Raw genomic sequence first — 15,363 nt, 5'->3', positions numbered from 1 at the left:
TTAGGTCAAGTTTGAACCTGGGTCAGGTGGGGTCAAAAACTAGGTCACTAGGTCAAATCAAAGGAAAAGCTTGTTAACACTCTTTAGGCCACATTTATGACTGTATCTTTATGAAACTTAGTCAAAATGTTAATCTTGATAATCTTTAGGTCAAGTTCGAACCTGGGTCATGTCAGGTCAAAAACTAGGTAACAGGGTCAAATCAAAGGTAAAGCTTGTTAACAATCTAGAGGCCACCTTTATGATATATCTTTATGAAACTTGGTCAAAATGGTAGTCTTGATATTCTCAAGGTCCAGTTTGAATCTGGGTCATGTAGGATTAAAAAACTAGGTCACCAGGTCATATCAAAAGAAAAGCTAGTTTACACTGTAGAGGCCATGTTTATGGCCATATTTTAATGAAACTAGGTCAGAATGTTAATCTTGATGATCTATAAGCCAGATTCAAATCTGGGTCAGGTGGGATCAAAAACTAGGTCACTAGGTCAAATCAAAGGAAAAGCTTGTTAACACTCTAGAGGCCACATTTATGACTGTATCTTCATGAAACTTGGTCAGAATGGTAATCTTGATGATTTCAAGGTCCAGTTTGAATCTGGGTCATGTCGAGTCAAAAAATAGGTCACTAGGTCAAATTAAAAGAAAAGCTAGTTTACATTTATACCATATCTTAATGAAACTTTGTCAGAATGTTAATCTTGATGGTCTCTAGGTCAATAGGTCAGGTGAGCGATACAGGGCCTTCATGGCCCTCTTGTTTTAGGACAGAATAGATTGCAGATACTGCATCGTACTGTCAAATTGCATAAATTATACATACATCCATGCAAACAAACTGTTGCCTGTAAATAAGCATTTATAATAGAATTGTAGAACACAAAATACAGAGCAGGTTTGTGCATGCATTATAAGTTAATTTCTTAAATGGTCAGCATAGTTACACTGTAGCACACATAACAAATACAAATACTTGATAAGTCATAGAAGCATATTCATGGTGGTTTCTGCCAATTTATCCCCTTCCAACTCCCATATCCCCAAAATAGGAGCATTGTAAAGCATTATTTCACTTTGATGGTCCATCTATCTGTTTATCAGAAAACCACTTGTTGTCAGTTTGCATGTGGCCACCCCCGCCCTTAAAAAACTGTGACTACCTAACACAAAAGGGGAGCATTTTAATGCGTGATGTCAGTGTGATGGTCCATCAGAATTTGTCGGTTTGCCTGAAATCCGTTAGGTGTTCATTTGCATGTGGTCAGTAGATGACCTCAGTCATTTTGGTGGTATTTAGATCAAGGGTCAAAGTCAATGCCTACTTCGGACTGAAAATTACATTAATTTAGGATATATTTTCCAGAAGCAATTGTGGCAATTTTCTATTGTTCATAAATGATAGATTATTGACAATAAATTCAATTCAAGTACTTGATCAGAAGCTGATTGTCTGTTGCAAAAGACAGCCACAATATTTTTCCCATCGATTAAATGTCACAGTTGAAGAGACTAAAATTTGATGCAATGTTTTGTTTTGAGATAATGTTGTTCCGTTGCCAAGTGTATTAGCTATGATCATAATTGGAAAATTATTGGAAATATGTCTCCGTTTTGACGCTTTATATTCTTCATTAGCTCTAATCAAATGTACGGTAATTCCTCACAGTCCTATGGTTGAGGTGGTAGTCATGTACCCCTTGTGATTGTAGGTGCGAATCCCACTGGAGTCTAAAGTGCATTATGTTGTCATATATGATTTGGTTTCCCCATGTGTTGCTGTTATTATGTTTGTCTGGTACTCCTTTTAAACTCTGTTACAGCGAACACTTTCCTGAATTACTCAAAATGTTCTCAGAATGCCACAATACATTTATAAATATTGATCCATTCTTGTACAGTCACGTTCTTGACCTATGACCAGTTTCAATGAAATCATGTGAAGGTATTTCAAGGTGCTTATTATGTTTGCAGAAATGTACCAGAAAATGTTTTATAAAATCATTTGACCTATTCATGCATTTTTCAAGGCATTGAACTCATTTTTATGCCTCTGAAGGGAAGCATATTAGTTTTCAACTGTCCGTCCATTCGTTAGTTTGTTCATCACAACGTTAACTTTTTGCATGAAGGTACTTTACTCGCGAACCACTGCACCCAGGACCTTCAAACTTCACATGCTGATAGTACTTATTAAGAACAAAACCCCTACTGACTTTGGGGTCATCAGGTTAAAGGTCAAGGTCACCTGGTCAAAGGTCAAGGCGCTGCAGGGGCATTTGTCACCATTAGTGACAGCTCTTGTTATGACTAACAGGTAAAAGGCACGTATATGCTTTGCAAAAATAAAAATGCTTTGTTCAGTTCTGTTGACTGTTATAGAAATATCTAGTGTTATATTGAAAATTTAACTATGATCTAGTGACTTAATTGGTTTTTCAGTGGTTGACTTTTGTAGAAATATACAACTTTGTATTGAAAATTTAACTTTGACCTAGTGACCTGGTTTTTCATGTTCTTGACAGTTGCAGAAACATACAATGATATATTGAAACTTAAACCTTGACCTAATGACCTGGTTCTTCTGGTAATTTTTCTATTGTGTTCTTTGTGTTCAAATTGTAATACTTTGAAGGCACCTCAAATTGTACTGAAACCGCAGTCCTTTTATATTCTTAAATTTTTTGCAGTTAATATCCGTTTCACCTTGACCTTTTATATCAGTGGGTTTTAAGAAAGAGTTTGTCTCTCTTTATATATATTCAAATAAAGGAATGGCTTACTAATGAATTTTTTCAGGATTTATTCTGTAGGCTGTAGGGTCACTGTAATAAGTTTCCTAGAAGACTGATCACCTTGAGTGAAGAATGTCCCAATACCTCTATCAAACATTGAGACCATAATCAGTAATTTATTGATCCCAGTCTGCCATGTGCCAGGAAAACCAACCCAGGAGATAAGGAACTGACGTCTTAATTTGATTGGGCAGTCATCCAATATCACCATAAACATAGGAATTATTTAGTATGCTTGCCGTGAAAAGCCATGCTGTGTTCTGGGACTGTTAACATGTTAGAAGAGTCAGCATTTTTTCTCCTGTCTGCATTTGGGAAATATATTATTTGGTGTTATAATGCTCTAGCAGAGGTGAGTGGAAGGTTTGGCTTTAGGTTAAGTTAGTTTTCATTCTATAAATGAAGCACATTTTGGGGCAAAGCAAGCCCATTTTCTTCTCTGATTTGATTTCGGTTCATTGAGAACTGAAAAATTATAAGTTACTTTAAAATTGCATATACATGTAGCAGTTTTGAGATCAGAGCTGCTGTATTACTTAATGAAATTCTGCCATTTTTGTTCATCCTGAACAACACAAAACAAGAAAAAATATCTGGGAAATAATTCTCCAATTATCCATTTAATTATGTATATTAATACTCATTTTTTAGGGGAGGGAAAAAGGATAATAAAAAATGTTATGAGAAAAAAATATGCTTAGATCAGGCAGACACTCAGCATCAATAGATGTATTAGAGCTCTTCCTTCATAGGGAAATATTTATTACCCAGCCTTAACTGGTTTTACAATCTTCTTTATTGTTATGGATGCCTTGTTATAGTCATGAATGTTTCAAAAAGTGTTTTAGAAAACTTAGCTGCATTGTGAAATTCATCAATATAGCTGAACATGTTTATAAATTATTCATACAAAAGATAAGCAATAACTTATCTAAGGTTTGGAATAGTTCACGCAAGGCTAGAGCAGCAGTTGCCTTTTTTATGCCCCCAAAAGGAGGCATGTTAGTTTTCAACTGTCTGTCCATTTGTTAGTTCGTTTGTCACAACGTTAACTTTTTGCATGAAGGCACTTTACTCGCGAACCACTGCACCCAGGACCTTCAGACTTCAGATGCTGATAGTACTTATTAAGTACAGGACCACTACTGACTTCGGGGTCACCAGGTCAAAGGTCAAGGCTCTGCGGAGGCATTTGTCACCATTAGTGACAGCTCTTGTTTGAAGCTTTATTATAGTCACGTAACAATCCTAAGACCAGTTTTAAGAGACTGCAGGATTGTGCCGTTCTGTCTGTCCATCATTTCATCAGTTCGTCCGAGCCCACATTTGCATACTTAGGTGGCTATAGGAACAATAGATATAAACTGCACTTTTTCTTTGATGTCTTTCAGTCTGTAAGGCTTCAATGTGGCTATTTTTCTTTTACATGGCTAAAAGAACAATAGAGAGAACAAAAGTAGCCACAAAAATACCCATATGTAGGAATGTCGGTCAACATTTTCTTGTCAGGTCCATAACCCTGCCTGCATGCATCAAGGAATTTTAATATTACTTGGCACATTTTAATGTTCCCCACAATGAGTTCACATGGCATGAGCAACACCCAGACTGTTAGCTCATACTTGGAGGTCAAAGATCAACAGGGTTTTGTTTTACTCCAAATGTAGGAGAGCAGAAATCTGTTATCTGTTTAACATGCTTGATATTGTGGTGTATGTCTTTAGACATGCTCTTTTGATATTATTGATAGAACAGTTGGAAAAATAACATTACATATCAGCATGAATGTTTTATGTGATGATTTGACAGAAGACGATGCCCTGTCTTTCCCCCAGTTCTCTGATTCAAGACAAAACTGACTTTACTCATTGATGCATTTGGTAACCTGGTGGTTTAGTTGTATCAAGTTTGACATTAATCCAAAGGTCCAGGATCCAAATACCTTAGGCAGTGTATTTCCAAAGGCTATATAAGGTTACATGGACAGGCTTTTTTATTTAATGGATTTATCCTCTCTCTGTTATGGGGGGTTTCTTTTGCTGTGTCAGTCTAGCCAGATTGCTCTGTGTCTGTGCTAGTAGAGGATGAACTTGGCGCACTGAGTAGCTGCCTTTGTATGTTAAGTGCGGTTGAATATGGTTACCTTGAAAGAGGTACTTTATAAATTTGGTATAATATATTAGATACATATAGATTATTTGCTTCATTTATTTTGATTTTTGTTGCTTTGTGAAACTATTGTCTATATTATGATCTGCCTATGACTGAATTATTGCTTTTCTCGTTTGCAGTTTTACCATGCTATTTGATGGTGAACACCCCTACATGGTAGGCATATTGTACCACAACTATGTTTATCTCCAATCTGACTTAAGTACTTGATCTTCTAAACGAAGATCTGAGAACGACCCATTCACATACGTCTTCTGTATATTTTGGATTTCCAGTATTGCTATTTTTATTTTAACCAATCAGACGACTTGTTCGAATGTCAGAGTAAGAAAAATGTGCAGTCATTCCAGGGCTCGAACCCGGGACCCCTCGCTTACAAAGCAAGTGGCCTACCGACTGAGCAAACCGGCTTTCTGACACAATATGACATAAAAATTGTAAATATCAAAAATCAAGGCTACAGGTAGATTTGCAAAATGTTGTAAGTTAAGCTCTGATTGGCTAGAGAAAGGGTTGTCAGAACGAGGCTATGAATAGGTCGTTCTCAGATCCTATGCGTAGCGTAATAGGAGATGTACTTTAGTCAGATTGTGTTTATCTCACAATTAACAATCACAGATTTTGAGGGTTAATGACTCTGCTTTTGTTGATGTTTGATCACTGTGTTTAACTTAATCTAAGTTTTTCTATACTAATTGTCATTTTCTGCAGCTGCTGCATTCCCGCTGTTTTTGTTCACCTTTTGTTTTTAGCTCACCTGAGCACAAAGTGCTCAAGGTGAGCTTTTGTGATCGCTCTGTGTCCGTTGTCCGTCGTCAGCATCGGCGTTGCCAGCAATTTGACTGTTAGCACTCTAGAGGTCACAGTTTTGGCCCAATCTTAATGAAACTTGGTCAGAATGTTACCCTCAATAAAATCTTGGTCGAGTTCGATATTGGGTCATAAGACTCTGGGGTCAAAAACCAGGTCACCAGGTCAAATCAAAGGAAAAGCTTGTTAACACTCTAGAGGTCACAATTTTGGCCCAGCCTGAATGACACTTGGTCAGAATGATACCCTCAATAAAATCTTGGACGAGACCAATATTGGGTCATCTGGGGTCAAAAACTAGGTCACCAGGTCAAATCAAAGGAAAAGCTTGTTAACACTCTAGAGGTCACATATTTGGCCCAGTCTTAATGAAACTTGGTCAGAATGTTACCCTCAATAAAATCTTGGACAAGTCGATATTGGGTCATCTGAGGTCAAAAACTAGGTCACCAAGTCAAATCAAAGGAAAAGCTTGTGAACACTCTAGAGGTCACAATTTTGGCCCAATCTTAATAAAACTTGGTCAGAATGTTACCCTCAATAAAGTCTTGGACGAGTTAGATGTTGGGTCATCCGGGGTCAAAAACTAGGTCACCAGGTCAGATCAAAGGAAAAGCTTGTTAACACAGTAGAGGCCACATTTATGAACATATCTTCACAAAACTTGGCCAGAATGTCAGTCTTGATGATCTCAAGGTCCAGTTTGAATATGGGTCATGTAGGATCAAAAATTAGGTCACCAGGTCAAATCAAAGGAAAAGCTAGTTTTCACATTTATGACCAGATCTTAATGAAACTTGGCCAGAACGTTAAGCTTAATGATCTATAGGTCAAGTTCAAATCTGGGTCAGGTGGAATCAAAAACTAGGTCACTAGGTCAGTTCAAAGGAAAAGCTTGTTAACACTCTAGAGGTCACATTTATGGTGTATCTTCATGAAACTTAGTCAGAATGTTAATCTTGATGATCTTTAGGTCAAGTTCGAATCTGGGTCATGTGGGGTCAAAAACCAGGTCACTGGGTCAAATCAAAGGAAAAGCTATTTAACACTTTAGAGGCCACATTTATGACCATATCTTAATGAAACTTGGTCAGTATGTTAATCTTGATGATCTTTAGGTCAATAGGTCAGGTGAGCGATGCAGGGCCTTCATGGCCCTCTTGTTTGTTTGCTTCACCACTTTGTTTGCACATGAGTGTTTATTGCCTGTTAGCTCACCCGAGTTCTTGGCACTGGTAAGTGATATAAGGGGCCATCATGGCCTTCTTCTTTTCTTTTCAGGCAGATAGATATAACAGATGTCATCAAAGTTCTGAATATTAAAACAAAATATTTTTCAAAATTTTCAGGGCAAACTTTCAGTAAAAATACAAGTTCTGAAAATTATTATTACCTCCCTTTTGTCTCTCTCTCTCTCCATCAATGTTTGTGCAACTGAAATAGATGAAATATTAAGGATATAGAAAGTTTTAATTTTCAGTTTTAAAGAAAGATAAGTTTTAGCCAAAATCAGTAGGTCATTGCCTTTAAAGGGAGGTAATTGTATTTTTCTATAAAATACATTTACAGCAGAAATTCTTGACATTGATCTGGCTGTATAATTATAACAGACCAGGTTCTGATCTCTAAAACAGAGTGAAAAATGTCGTAAAAATTGCTGTTGAATGTGATTGACTGTACTTTGAAAGCTGAATACATTAGTTGCCATATGTTACCAGAGTGACCAGGTTAAAGTGAAAGTGTTATCAGCAATGTACACAGGTTTTGTTTAATTAATTTTATGTAATCAGCTCTGTAAATGTCAACTTTGATCTGAACAAATAGTAGCCCACAACTTTATTTTGCACTTGTATTTGATTTGTTTAGAATGGTGTTTTAAAGAGACTGTTCCATGCCGTGTTGGTAAAAATGAAATTCTGCTAACATTTTGCTGAGATAATTATGTCTTTGGTACAAACCTATATTTTTCAAAAAGGAGAAACATGTCTAAGAAACTGTTGAAATGGTGTGTTAAAACCAGCATTCGGTATATTTGTTGTTTTTTTTTTGGCAGTTATTTGCCATTAAAAGCTAACTCTGCACAGAAAGAACCATTATAAACTCTACATTGCTTTTTGCAAGAATTATGGCCCCTTTTGGGCTTAGAAAATCATGGGTATGACAATATATTTATTACAGAGACAGAAAAATCAGATGAGCAAGGCGGTGCTCTTGTTACTTGCAAAGTCTTGTGGGCCTTCTTTGCAAATATGTGGCTCTGGGGCTGACAGTGTTTGTGGTGCTTTGTGCTTCTGAGAAATCTTATACCCTTACTTATTATCTTTTTATCATGGATATCCATACTATATATCAGTGTCTATATTCAAAATCTGCACACAAACTCTGAGATAGTAGCTTTAAAATAGGTGTTTTTCATGGTCCAAGAAGTAGTATTTTTGCTGTGTTTTCATTAAATATTTTTTGACAAAGAAGGGATGTAAAACATATTGTTTATCTGTGCCCTGTTGTATAATGTACATCTGCATTTTTCCATACAGTCATTTAATGATTTAATTAGTCATATATTGACATAGGGTAAATTTGTTTATTAGTTAACAGGATATTTACACACAGCTTGTTTAATGTAAAGTTATGTGAAGTTTGTAGTGTCTGTTTGTGAAATTTATTATGGGATCATTTAGTACCTCGGATTATTGGCCAGGAAGTTTATCTTTAGGGTTTAAATATAGCAGATAAGTGCTATTTATGACCTTTGAAAGGTTTGAACCATGATATCAGTGCTAAAATTACCAGACTGATACCATAAAATTACTTAATTGAATTCGGTGCAATGTTGGTGTGGTACCTAAAGTTAACTTTGATAAAAGCGTGACAAGGTAAAAAGTCATTGGTAACTTTATACAGGAAGGTATAATGGATGTAATACCATAATATCGTAAGTACTTGTACACTTATTAGTAACTTTAATACATTTCGGGTGAAAAGAAAAGTGGAAATCTTTGATTTACACAGTTTGATATCTGATTTTATTGAGAAGAAACAAAAAGAAGTGAAAAAAAATAGGTTTAAATGTAGTTTAAAATCGCATGTAGAATATCTTATAAATTCTTCCAAATAAAACTTGTATGACCTATTTTACAATGGCCTATTTTACAACTCAGGAGTTTTAATAATTTCTAGGAAACTTGAATTTATTCCAGTTGGTGTTGTCAAGGCGACTTCTAAAAAATCTGACATGGGGTGTCTTCATTTCCAACAGTTTTACTGTCAAAAAATATCAGTCTTGAATATGGGTCAAACTGGAGCCCTAAATAAATAAGGCAATCCCAAACACTTTTTTTGGGGGTCATGGTTTGTCAGAAATTTTAAATGATTACTCTTCAATTACCAAGGTGATTAATCGTCAATTACCCTAGAATAAATGGAAGTTACAGCTTATACACCTCTGTTGCCTAGTGATCAGTTAGATTCTATGAAAACTGAGTAACCAGGGTTCCAGTTTCTGTAAATTATGTAATTGGAAATTACTGGTCTCCAAGGTAGAGGAGTGATCAATGTTATACATGATCATAAACTGAACGCAGTTGAAGCAGGTTCTCCCTCAGAACTTAATGGAATTACTATCTTTAATCATGTAAGTGATTTATCTTTTACAAACATTTTTTTTTCAGCAGCAGGTTTGCAATATTTCAGGAAAAAGCTGGAAGAATTAAATTCAATATTTTATCTGCTACTGACTTGTGTTTGGTGACCAGATAGAACTTAGTATATAAATTTTCATGATGGAACTTCTGTATGAATTCTTTGGTAAACTGATGCTATGCCAAGTTTCAGGTTTCCAGAGCAGGCTGACCTCTTGGTACCAATCATTTAACTGAATTTGGCAGCAGTTCTGTGTGCAAACATTTAATTACTGATCTGGGATTGGTTTAGGTAATTGTCGGACCAGTTGAATCAATGTATAATTACCTGTTCTTAATAGAGTTGTTTGTTTCTGGGGTGATTCTGTTTGACTACAGCAGTTATAGTGTGTGCTGGTGTTTGGAGAGGAGGTGCTATTTTATGAAAAATGTGATATTTTTAAATAGTGTAAGGTTTTAATTATGGTTTATCAATAATAATAATCTTTTATTATAGTAACATAATTTTGTGTATGGCATTGATATATTTAGGTATAAATATTACAAATTTTAAACACATCATAACGGGTAGACCTGGGAAGCCATTGATACTATTCATGCTATGTCAAAGGAAATCATACCTAATATCTATATGAGCCGTGCCATGGGAAAACCAGCATAGTGGGTATGCGACCAGCATGGATCCAGACCAGCCTGCGCCTCCGGCAGTCTGGTCAGGCTCCATGCTGTTCGCTAACAGTTTCTCCAATTCCAATAGGCTTTACAAGCGAACAGCATGGAGCCTGACCAGACTGTGCGGATGCGCAGGCTGGTCTGGATCCATGCTGGTCGCAAAGCCACTATGTTGGTTTTCTCATGGCACGGCTCATATATGCATGACTGGATTCCCAGGCTACATTATGGGTCTATAAGTCACCTTACATAAATGTTTAGCAATAATTCATGGGTACACAGTAGATCACTAAAAGAATACAGTAATGAACAAGGACATTTTAAATTTAAAAATGCTTAAATAATTGTTAAGTTATTTCATATTTTACTGCTATTCAAAAAATTGTCAGGTAAGTGTGGCAAATATAAAACCTAAGCGTGCAAATAAATACGTAGATAAATTATGATTATTGTATACATTCATATAACAAAAAAAAGGGATTATGTTACTTGAACCTGATATTGTGCTGTACTGTTAAAAGGTACATTCCTTTGCAGTCTGGGTGAAATATTCATTTATATGTATTGTATTTGTTTGACAGTATAATTTATAGCTAATTATTCATTAACCATGTCAATTGAAAGTATGACTTTGTGACACCTTAATTGAATGTCGAACAGTCTGAGCTCATCAGTCAGTCTGATGTGTATGTTCAATGCTTGATGCATTGATATTTTTACATGCAGTTAAAGCAGTTTTACTTAACCTGTAGGCGGCAAGTAATTCTGCCTTTGCGACCATTGTAGACCAAGATCAGCCTGCACATCTGATCATGGTCTGCACTTTTCGCTATTCAGTCAGTAAATTTTTCACTGCAAACCCCTTCAAATAAGAAATGGTACTATCCAAATTCAGAGAATGATGGATCAGTACATTTTAGAAATGGGCAAACTAAATGTTAAAAGTTGCTTTAGAATATTTGGTATTTTAACTGCAAAGCATGTTTGATTATGCAACAGAAGTTTGTCAATATTTTTAGTGAACCACACATATTTTTCATGCAAAAACTTTCAGAGAAGTCAAGTGGTGGTATGAAGTAAAAATCAGGTTGACTTGTTTTGGAAGAAAGAAATACACCATAGGAGAAGTATACATACTTAAAGCCCTATGTTTTGAGAAGTAAAGGGACATAATTGTACAAAAAATGTTAATAGCCTCAGGAGTTAAATTATCTCCTGTGAACAAAACATAGGGTCTGCATGAACACAGACTATAGAATTCCTAGTTGCGTTGCCAATTTAGTGGAAAGTAATTTATGGAACATTTGAGCTAAGTTTGGTGAGTCAATGAAAATCAGACTTTACACTGTCATATGTGCACATTGTTTTACAATACTGGGTGTTTCTGGATGTGATTTGAATCATCTTATATCTGAATGGACATGGTTATTACAATGAGAAAGAAATAACGCATACAATAGAACAATAAAACAAGGAAATTTATTTGAACAATAGACTTATAAGTTGTCATATTCAGCAAAAGTGAAATAAAAAGACAAAAATAGATGATTTTTGGTAGTATTTTTAGTATTGTTTTATTGTTTTGACAGAAAGAGATTGTACGTTTTTTTATGCTAATGTTCAGTGTGTATTATGTTGCTTTATGACATGGTAGTTCACAGGTTTTCTTGCTTCATGACATAATAGTATTTTTGTTGTAGTGTCAGTCTGCAGCAGTATATCTGTTGTTGTGAGAATAAGGTCTCTGTTAACTTGCTTAGATGAATGGGTAACAGTTAACGTTATATTTTTTTTTCCTTCTTCTTTTTATAGCTATGATGAGCTCAACTCTCGTGGAGACTGTGTCTATCAACTATGAGGACTTTAACGACAGTTTCCTGACCTGCGGTACCTGTCTGTGTGTGTACGACAGCAACGAACACCACCCGAAACTACTGCCCTGCTCACATACTGTGTGTAAGAACTGCTTGGAGAGAATTGTCGACACTCAGATACATGACACAGGAACATTCAGATGTCCTATATGTCGTGAAACTATAGGTGAGAGATTAAATAGTAATTGTAGTACTGTTATTTTGTGAGGATAAACTTTGCTATCCTGTATTTACCGTATAACGGGCATTTTTCAGGAAAAATTATGCATTTAAGTTGGTCTGTCGAATACGGAACATGTCATTCTAGAATATTTACACAAGGTGACAGTGACACACTTTCATTAGCAGGCTTAAGTGGTAGCTTAGCACAGCTTTACAGTCATTAACACAGGTATTTACAGAAGCCGAAGAACAAAAGTTAACATAAATTTGTAAGGAAACCACTTGGTGGTCAAGATTTCACAAGTCACAGATCACCTACTGTCAAGTCCAAACCATGTCAAATTTGACACTGCACATAATGTATTTTCTGCATAGCCCAGTCATTAAGTATACTGGCAGACTGAAATCACGAATTTCTTACAGTAATTGACAGAAGATTATTATAGCACTTATTGATCTTGTTAATAATAAAAGGATTTCTGACTTATCTCTATGTTAGCTATATTGACTTCTGTTACAGAGGTATTGAAACAAGTGCATCTTGGAAGTTAATTTGGTGATATCTGTGGAAATGTCTATCGGCACGACCATCGTGCCGATTATTTTTCTTATCCGCACGACGGTCGTGCCGATTAGTATTCTTATCCGCACAACGGGTGTTTCGGTGGCATTTCTATTTTTTGGCGTAATATTCGTAGTTAAAAATACTAGCTGTAACAGCATCATGTTGATTGTTTGAGCTATCAAATAAATAGACTTTGATTGGATATTAAAACAACCATTATTAGTAAAATTAATTGAATAATTCATCCATTGCAAATAAATCAAAAGAATGCAAAGAATATATATTCTTGCATAATTAATGATAGTTAGCATAACTTCGTGCCATTATTTTATTTTTCATATTATGTTTTTAATTCAATAAAATCGTGTATAAGGCAAAGGTAAATGTAAATTTTATTTACCGTCGCTTTGTGAAACAGTTAACATAAGCTCTGTAGAGCTTTTGAGTGACCCTATTTTAAGAACAGTTAAAACCAATATACCTTACCCCCAGCAATCAATTTGTAAGTGATTCAACATAATGCAAGTAGGTGCATGCTAAAATTGTACTTTATGGAAGTTTGATAAGGCTTTCGAAAAATTGTTTCTGGTAACATGCCCAGCCCCCCCCCCCCCCCCCCCCCCCCCCCCGAAAAAAAAAAAAAAAGGGTAGGTAGATCTAGATCAAATTTTTTTTTAAGTGAGACTTTTCAGAAATTATTTATGTGACAAAAAATGAATACAAATAAGGGGGTTATGTCTTTCGAGCGTCAGTAAGTTGATTTCTAACATCACTGACCATGTTTAAAGCATAAAAAGTGCAGTATTGCAACATTTTGTTAAAAAGTTGAAAGAAAAAAATCTCCAAGGAATAAAGGGAAAACTTCAGAAAAGATTAACTAAATTTCACATATGTATACAGTATTTTTAGTTGTATCAGTAACAAAAATAATCGACTTTCCAGTCATGTCAGCAGATTGTCGTGTGAATAACGAAAATATTCGGCACGACCGTTGTGCATATTACGAAAATAATCGACACGACGGTCGTGCGGATAAGGAAAATTATCGACACGACCGTCGTGCCGATAGCCTCAGCCGATATCTGTACTCCATTTTTATCAGTTTATGAGTTTGTACTTTTTAAAGCCAAGTAATTTCCTAAATTGACAAGCCTCTGCATTTGTAAAACTTAAAAGGTACTGGCAGACATTGTTTACTCAAAATTTTTACACAAGATTCTGATGGTCTGCCTACTAAAGAGAATGTTAGAAACTGAAAACTCGGTTATTATCAGTCATGTCAGTATGTTTTTTATCACCACAGATCAATACCTATTGAATTTTGAGATGCGGCAGCTGTCCCAAGTGTACCAGGAGAAAAAAAAATAATAATAAAAAAACTTTCGATGCAATAGTATAATTACGATTTGTAATCAGATGTCTTCCTGATGTTCTTTGCTATAAAATTATCTTTCAGATACAATATGGCAGTAGTCAATTGATTATTTCATAAAAATGGTTTGTATTGCTATGCTTTAGCCTAGAAACTTGTGTGTAGAAGTTTTTTTTTTTTTTTTTTTTGTAGCTCACCTGTCACAAAGTGACAAGGTGAGCTTTTGTGATCACGCGGTGTCCGTCGTCCGTCCGTCCGTCAGTCAGTCCGTGCGTCCGTCCGTAAACTTTTGCTTGTGACCACTCTAGAGGTCACATTTTTCATGGGATCTTTATGAAAATTGGTCAGAATGTTCATCTTGATGATATCTAGGCCAAGTTCGAAACTGGGTCACATGCGGTCAAAAACTAGGTCAGTAGGTCTAAAAATAGAAAAACATTGTGACCACTCTAGAGGTCACATTTTTCATGGGATCTTCATGAAAGTTAATCAGAATGTTCATCTTGATGATATCTAGGTCAAGTTCGAAACTGGGTCACGTGCGGTCAAAAACTGGGTCAGTAGGTCTAAAAATAGAAAAACCTTGTGACCACTCTAGAGGTCACATTTTTCATGGGATCTTTATGAAAGTTGGTCAGAATGTTCATCTTGATGATATCTAGGTCAAGTTCGAAAGTGGGTCACGTGCCATCAAAAACTAGGTCAGTAGGTCTAAAAATAGAAAAACCTTGTGACCTCTCTGGAGGCCATATATTTCACAAGATCTTCATGAAAATTGGTCAGAACGTTCACTTTGATGATATCTAGGTCAAGTTCGAAACACGGTCACGTGCCATCAAAAACTAGGTCAGTAGGTCAAATAATAGAAAAACCTTGTGACCTCTCTAAAGGCCATATTTTCCATGGGATCTGTATGAAAGTTGGTCTGAGTGTTCATCTTGATGATATCTAGGTCAAGTTCGAAACTGGGTCACGTGCTATCAAAAACTACGTCAGTAGGTCTAAATATAGAAAAACCTTGTGACCTCTCTAGAGGCCATATATTTCATGACATCTTCATGAAAATTGGCCAGAACGTTCACCTTGATGATATCTAGGTCAAGTTCGAAAGTGGGTCACGTGCCGTCAAAAACTAGGTCAGTAGGTCAAATAATAGAAAAACCTTGTGACCTCTCTAAAGGCCATATTTTTCATTGGATCTATATGAAAATTGGTCTGAATGTTCATCTTGATGATATCTAGGTCAAGTTCGAAACAGGGTCATGTGCGGTCAAAAACTAGGTCAGTAGGTCTAAAAATAGAAA

General features: G+C 35.8%; 1 protein-coding gene across 8 annotated transcripts in view; it reads left to right on the top strand.

Moving 5' to 3' along the window:
* Window positions 1–15,363, top strand: part of LOC123527428 (tripartite motif-containing protein 2-like) — a 63,059-nt gene that overhangs the window by 33,231 nt on the left and 14,465 nt on the right. For 4 of the 8 annotated variants that reach the window (XM_053523354.1, XM_053523355.1, XM_053523360.1 and 1 more), the window contains one exon: window positions 11,899–12,126. In XM_053523354.1, the coding sequence (XP_053379329.1) occupies window positions 11,901–12,126 (226 nt within the window). In that variant the 5' untranslated portion in view covers window positions 11,899–11,900. Of the gene's footprint in view, window positions 1–5,082; window positions 5,120–8,412; window positions 8,709–9,782; window positions 9,863–11,898; window positions 12,127–15,363 lie in introns of those variants that run through there. The other 4 variants (XM_053523356.1, XM_053523358.1, XM_053523357.1 and 1 more) reach the window with 3 other exon arrangements.

The sequence above is a fragment of the Mercenaria mercenaria genome, chromosome 14 (assembly GCF_021730395.1).
Source record: "Mercenaria mercenaria strain notata chromosome 14, MADL_Memer_1, whole genome shotgun sequence".
NCBI lineage: Eukaryota > Metazoa > Mollusca > Bivalvia > Venerida > Veneridae > Mercenaria > Mercenaria mercenaria.
This window is presented reverse-complemented; position numbering and strand designations above follow the sequence as displayed.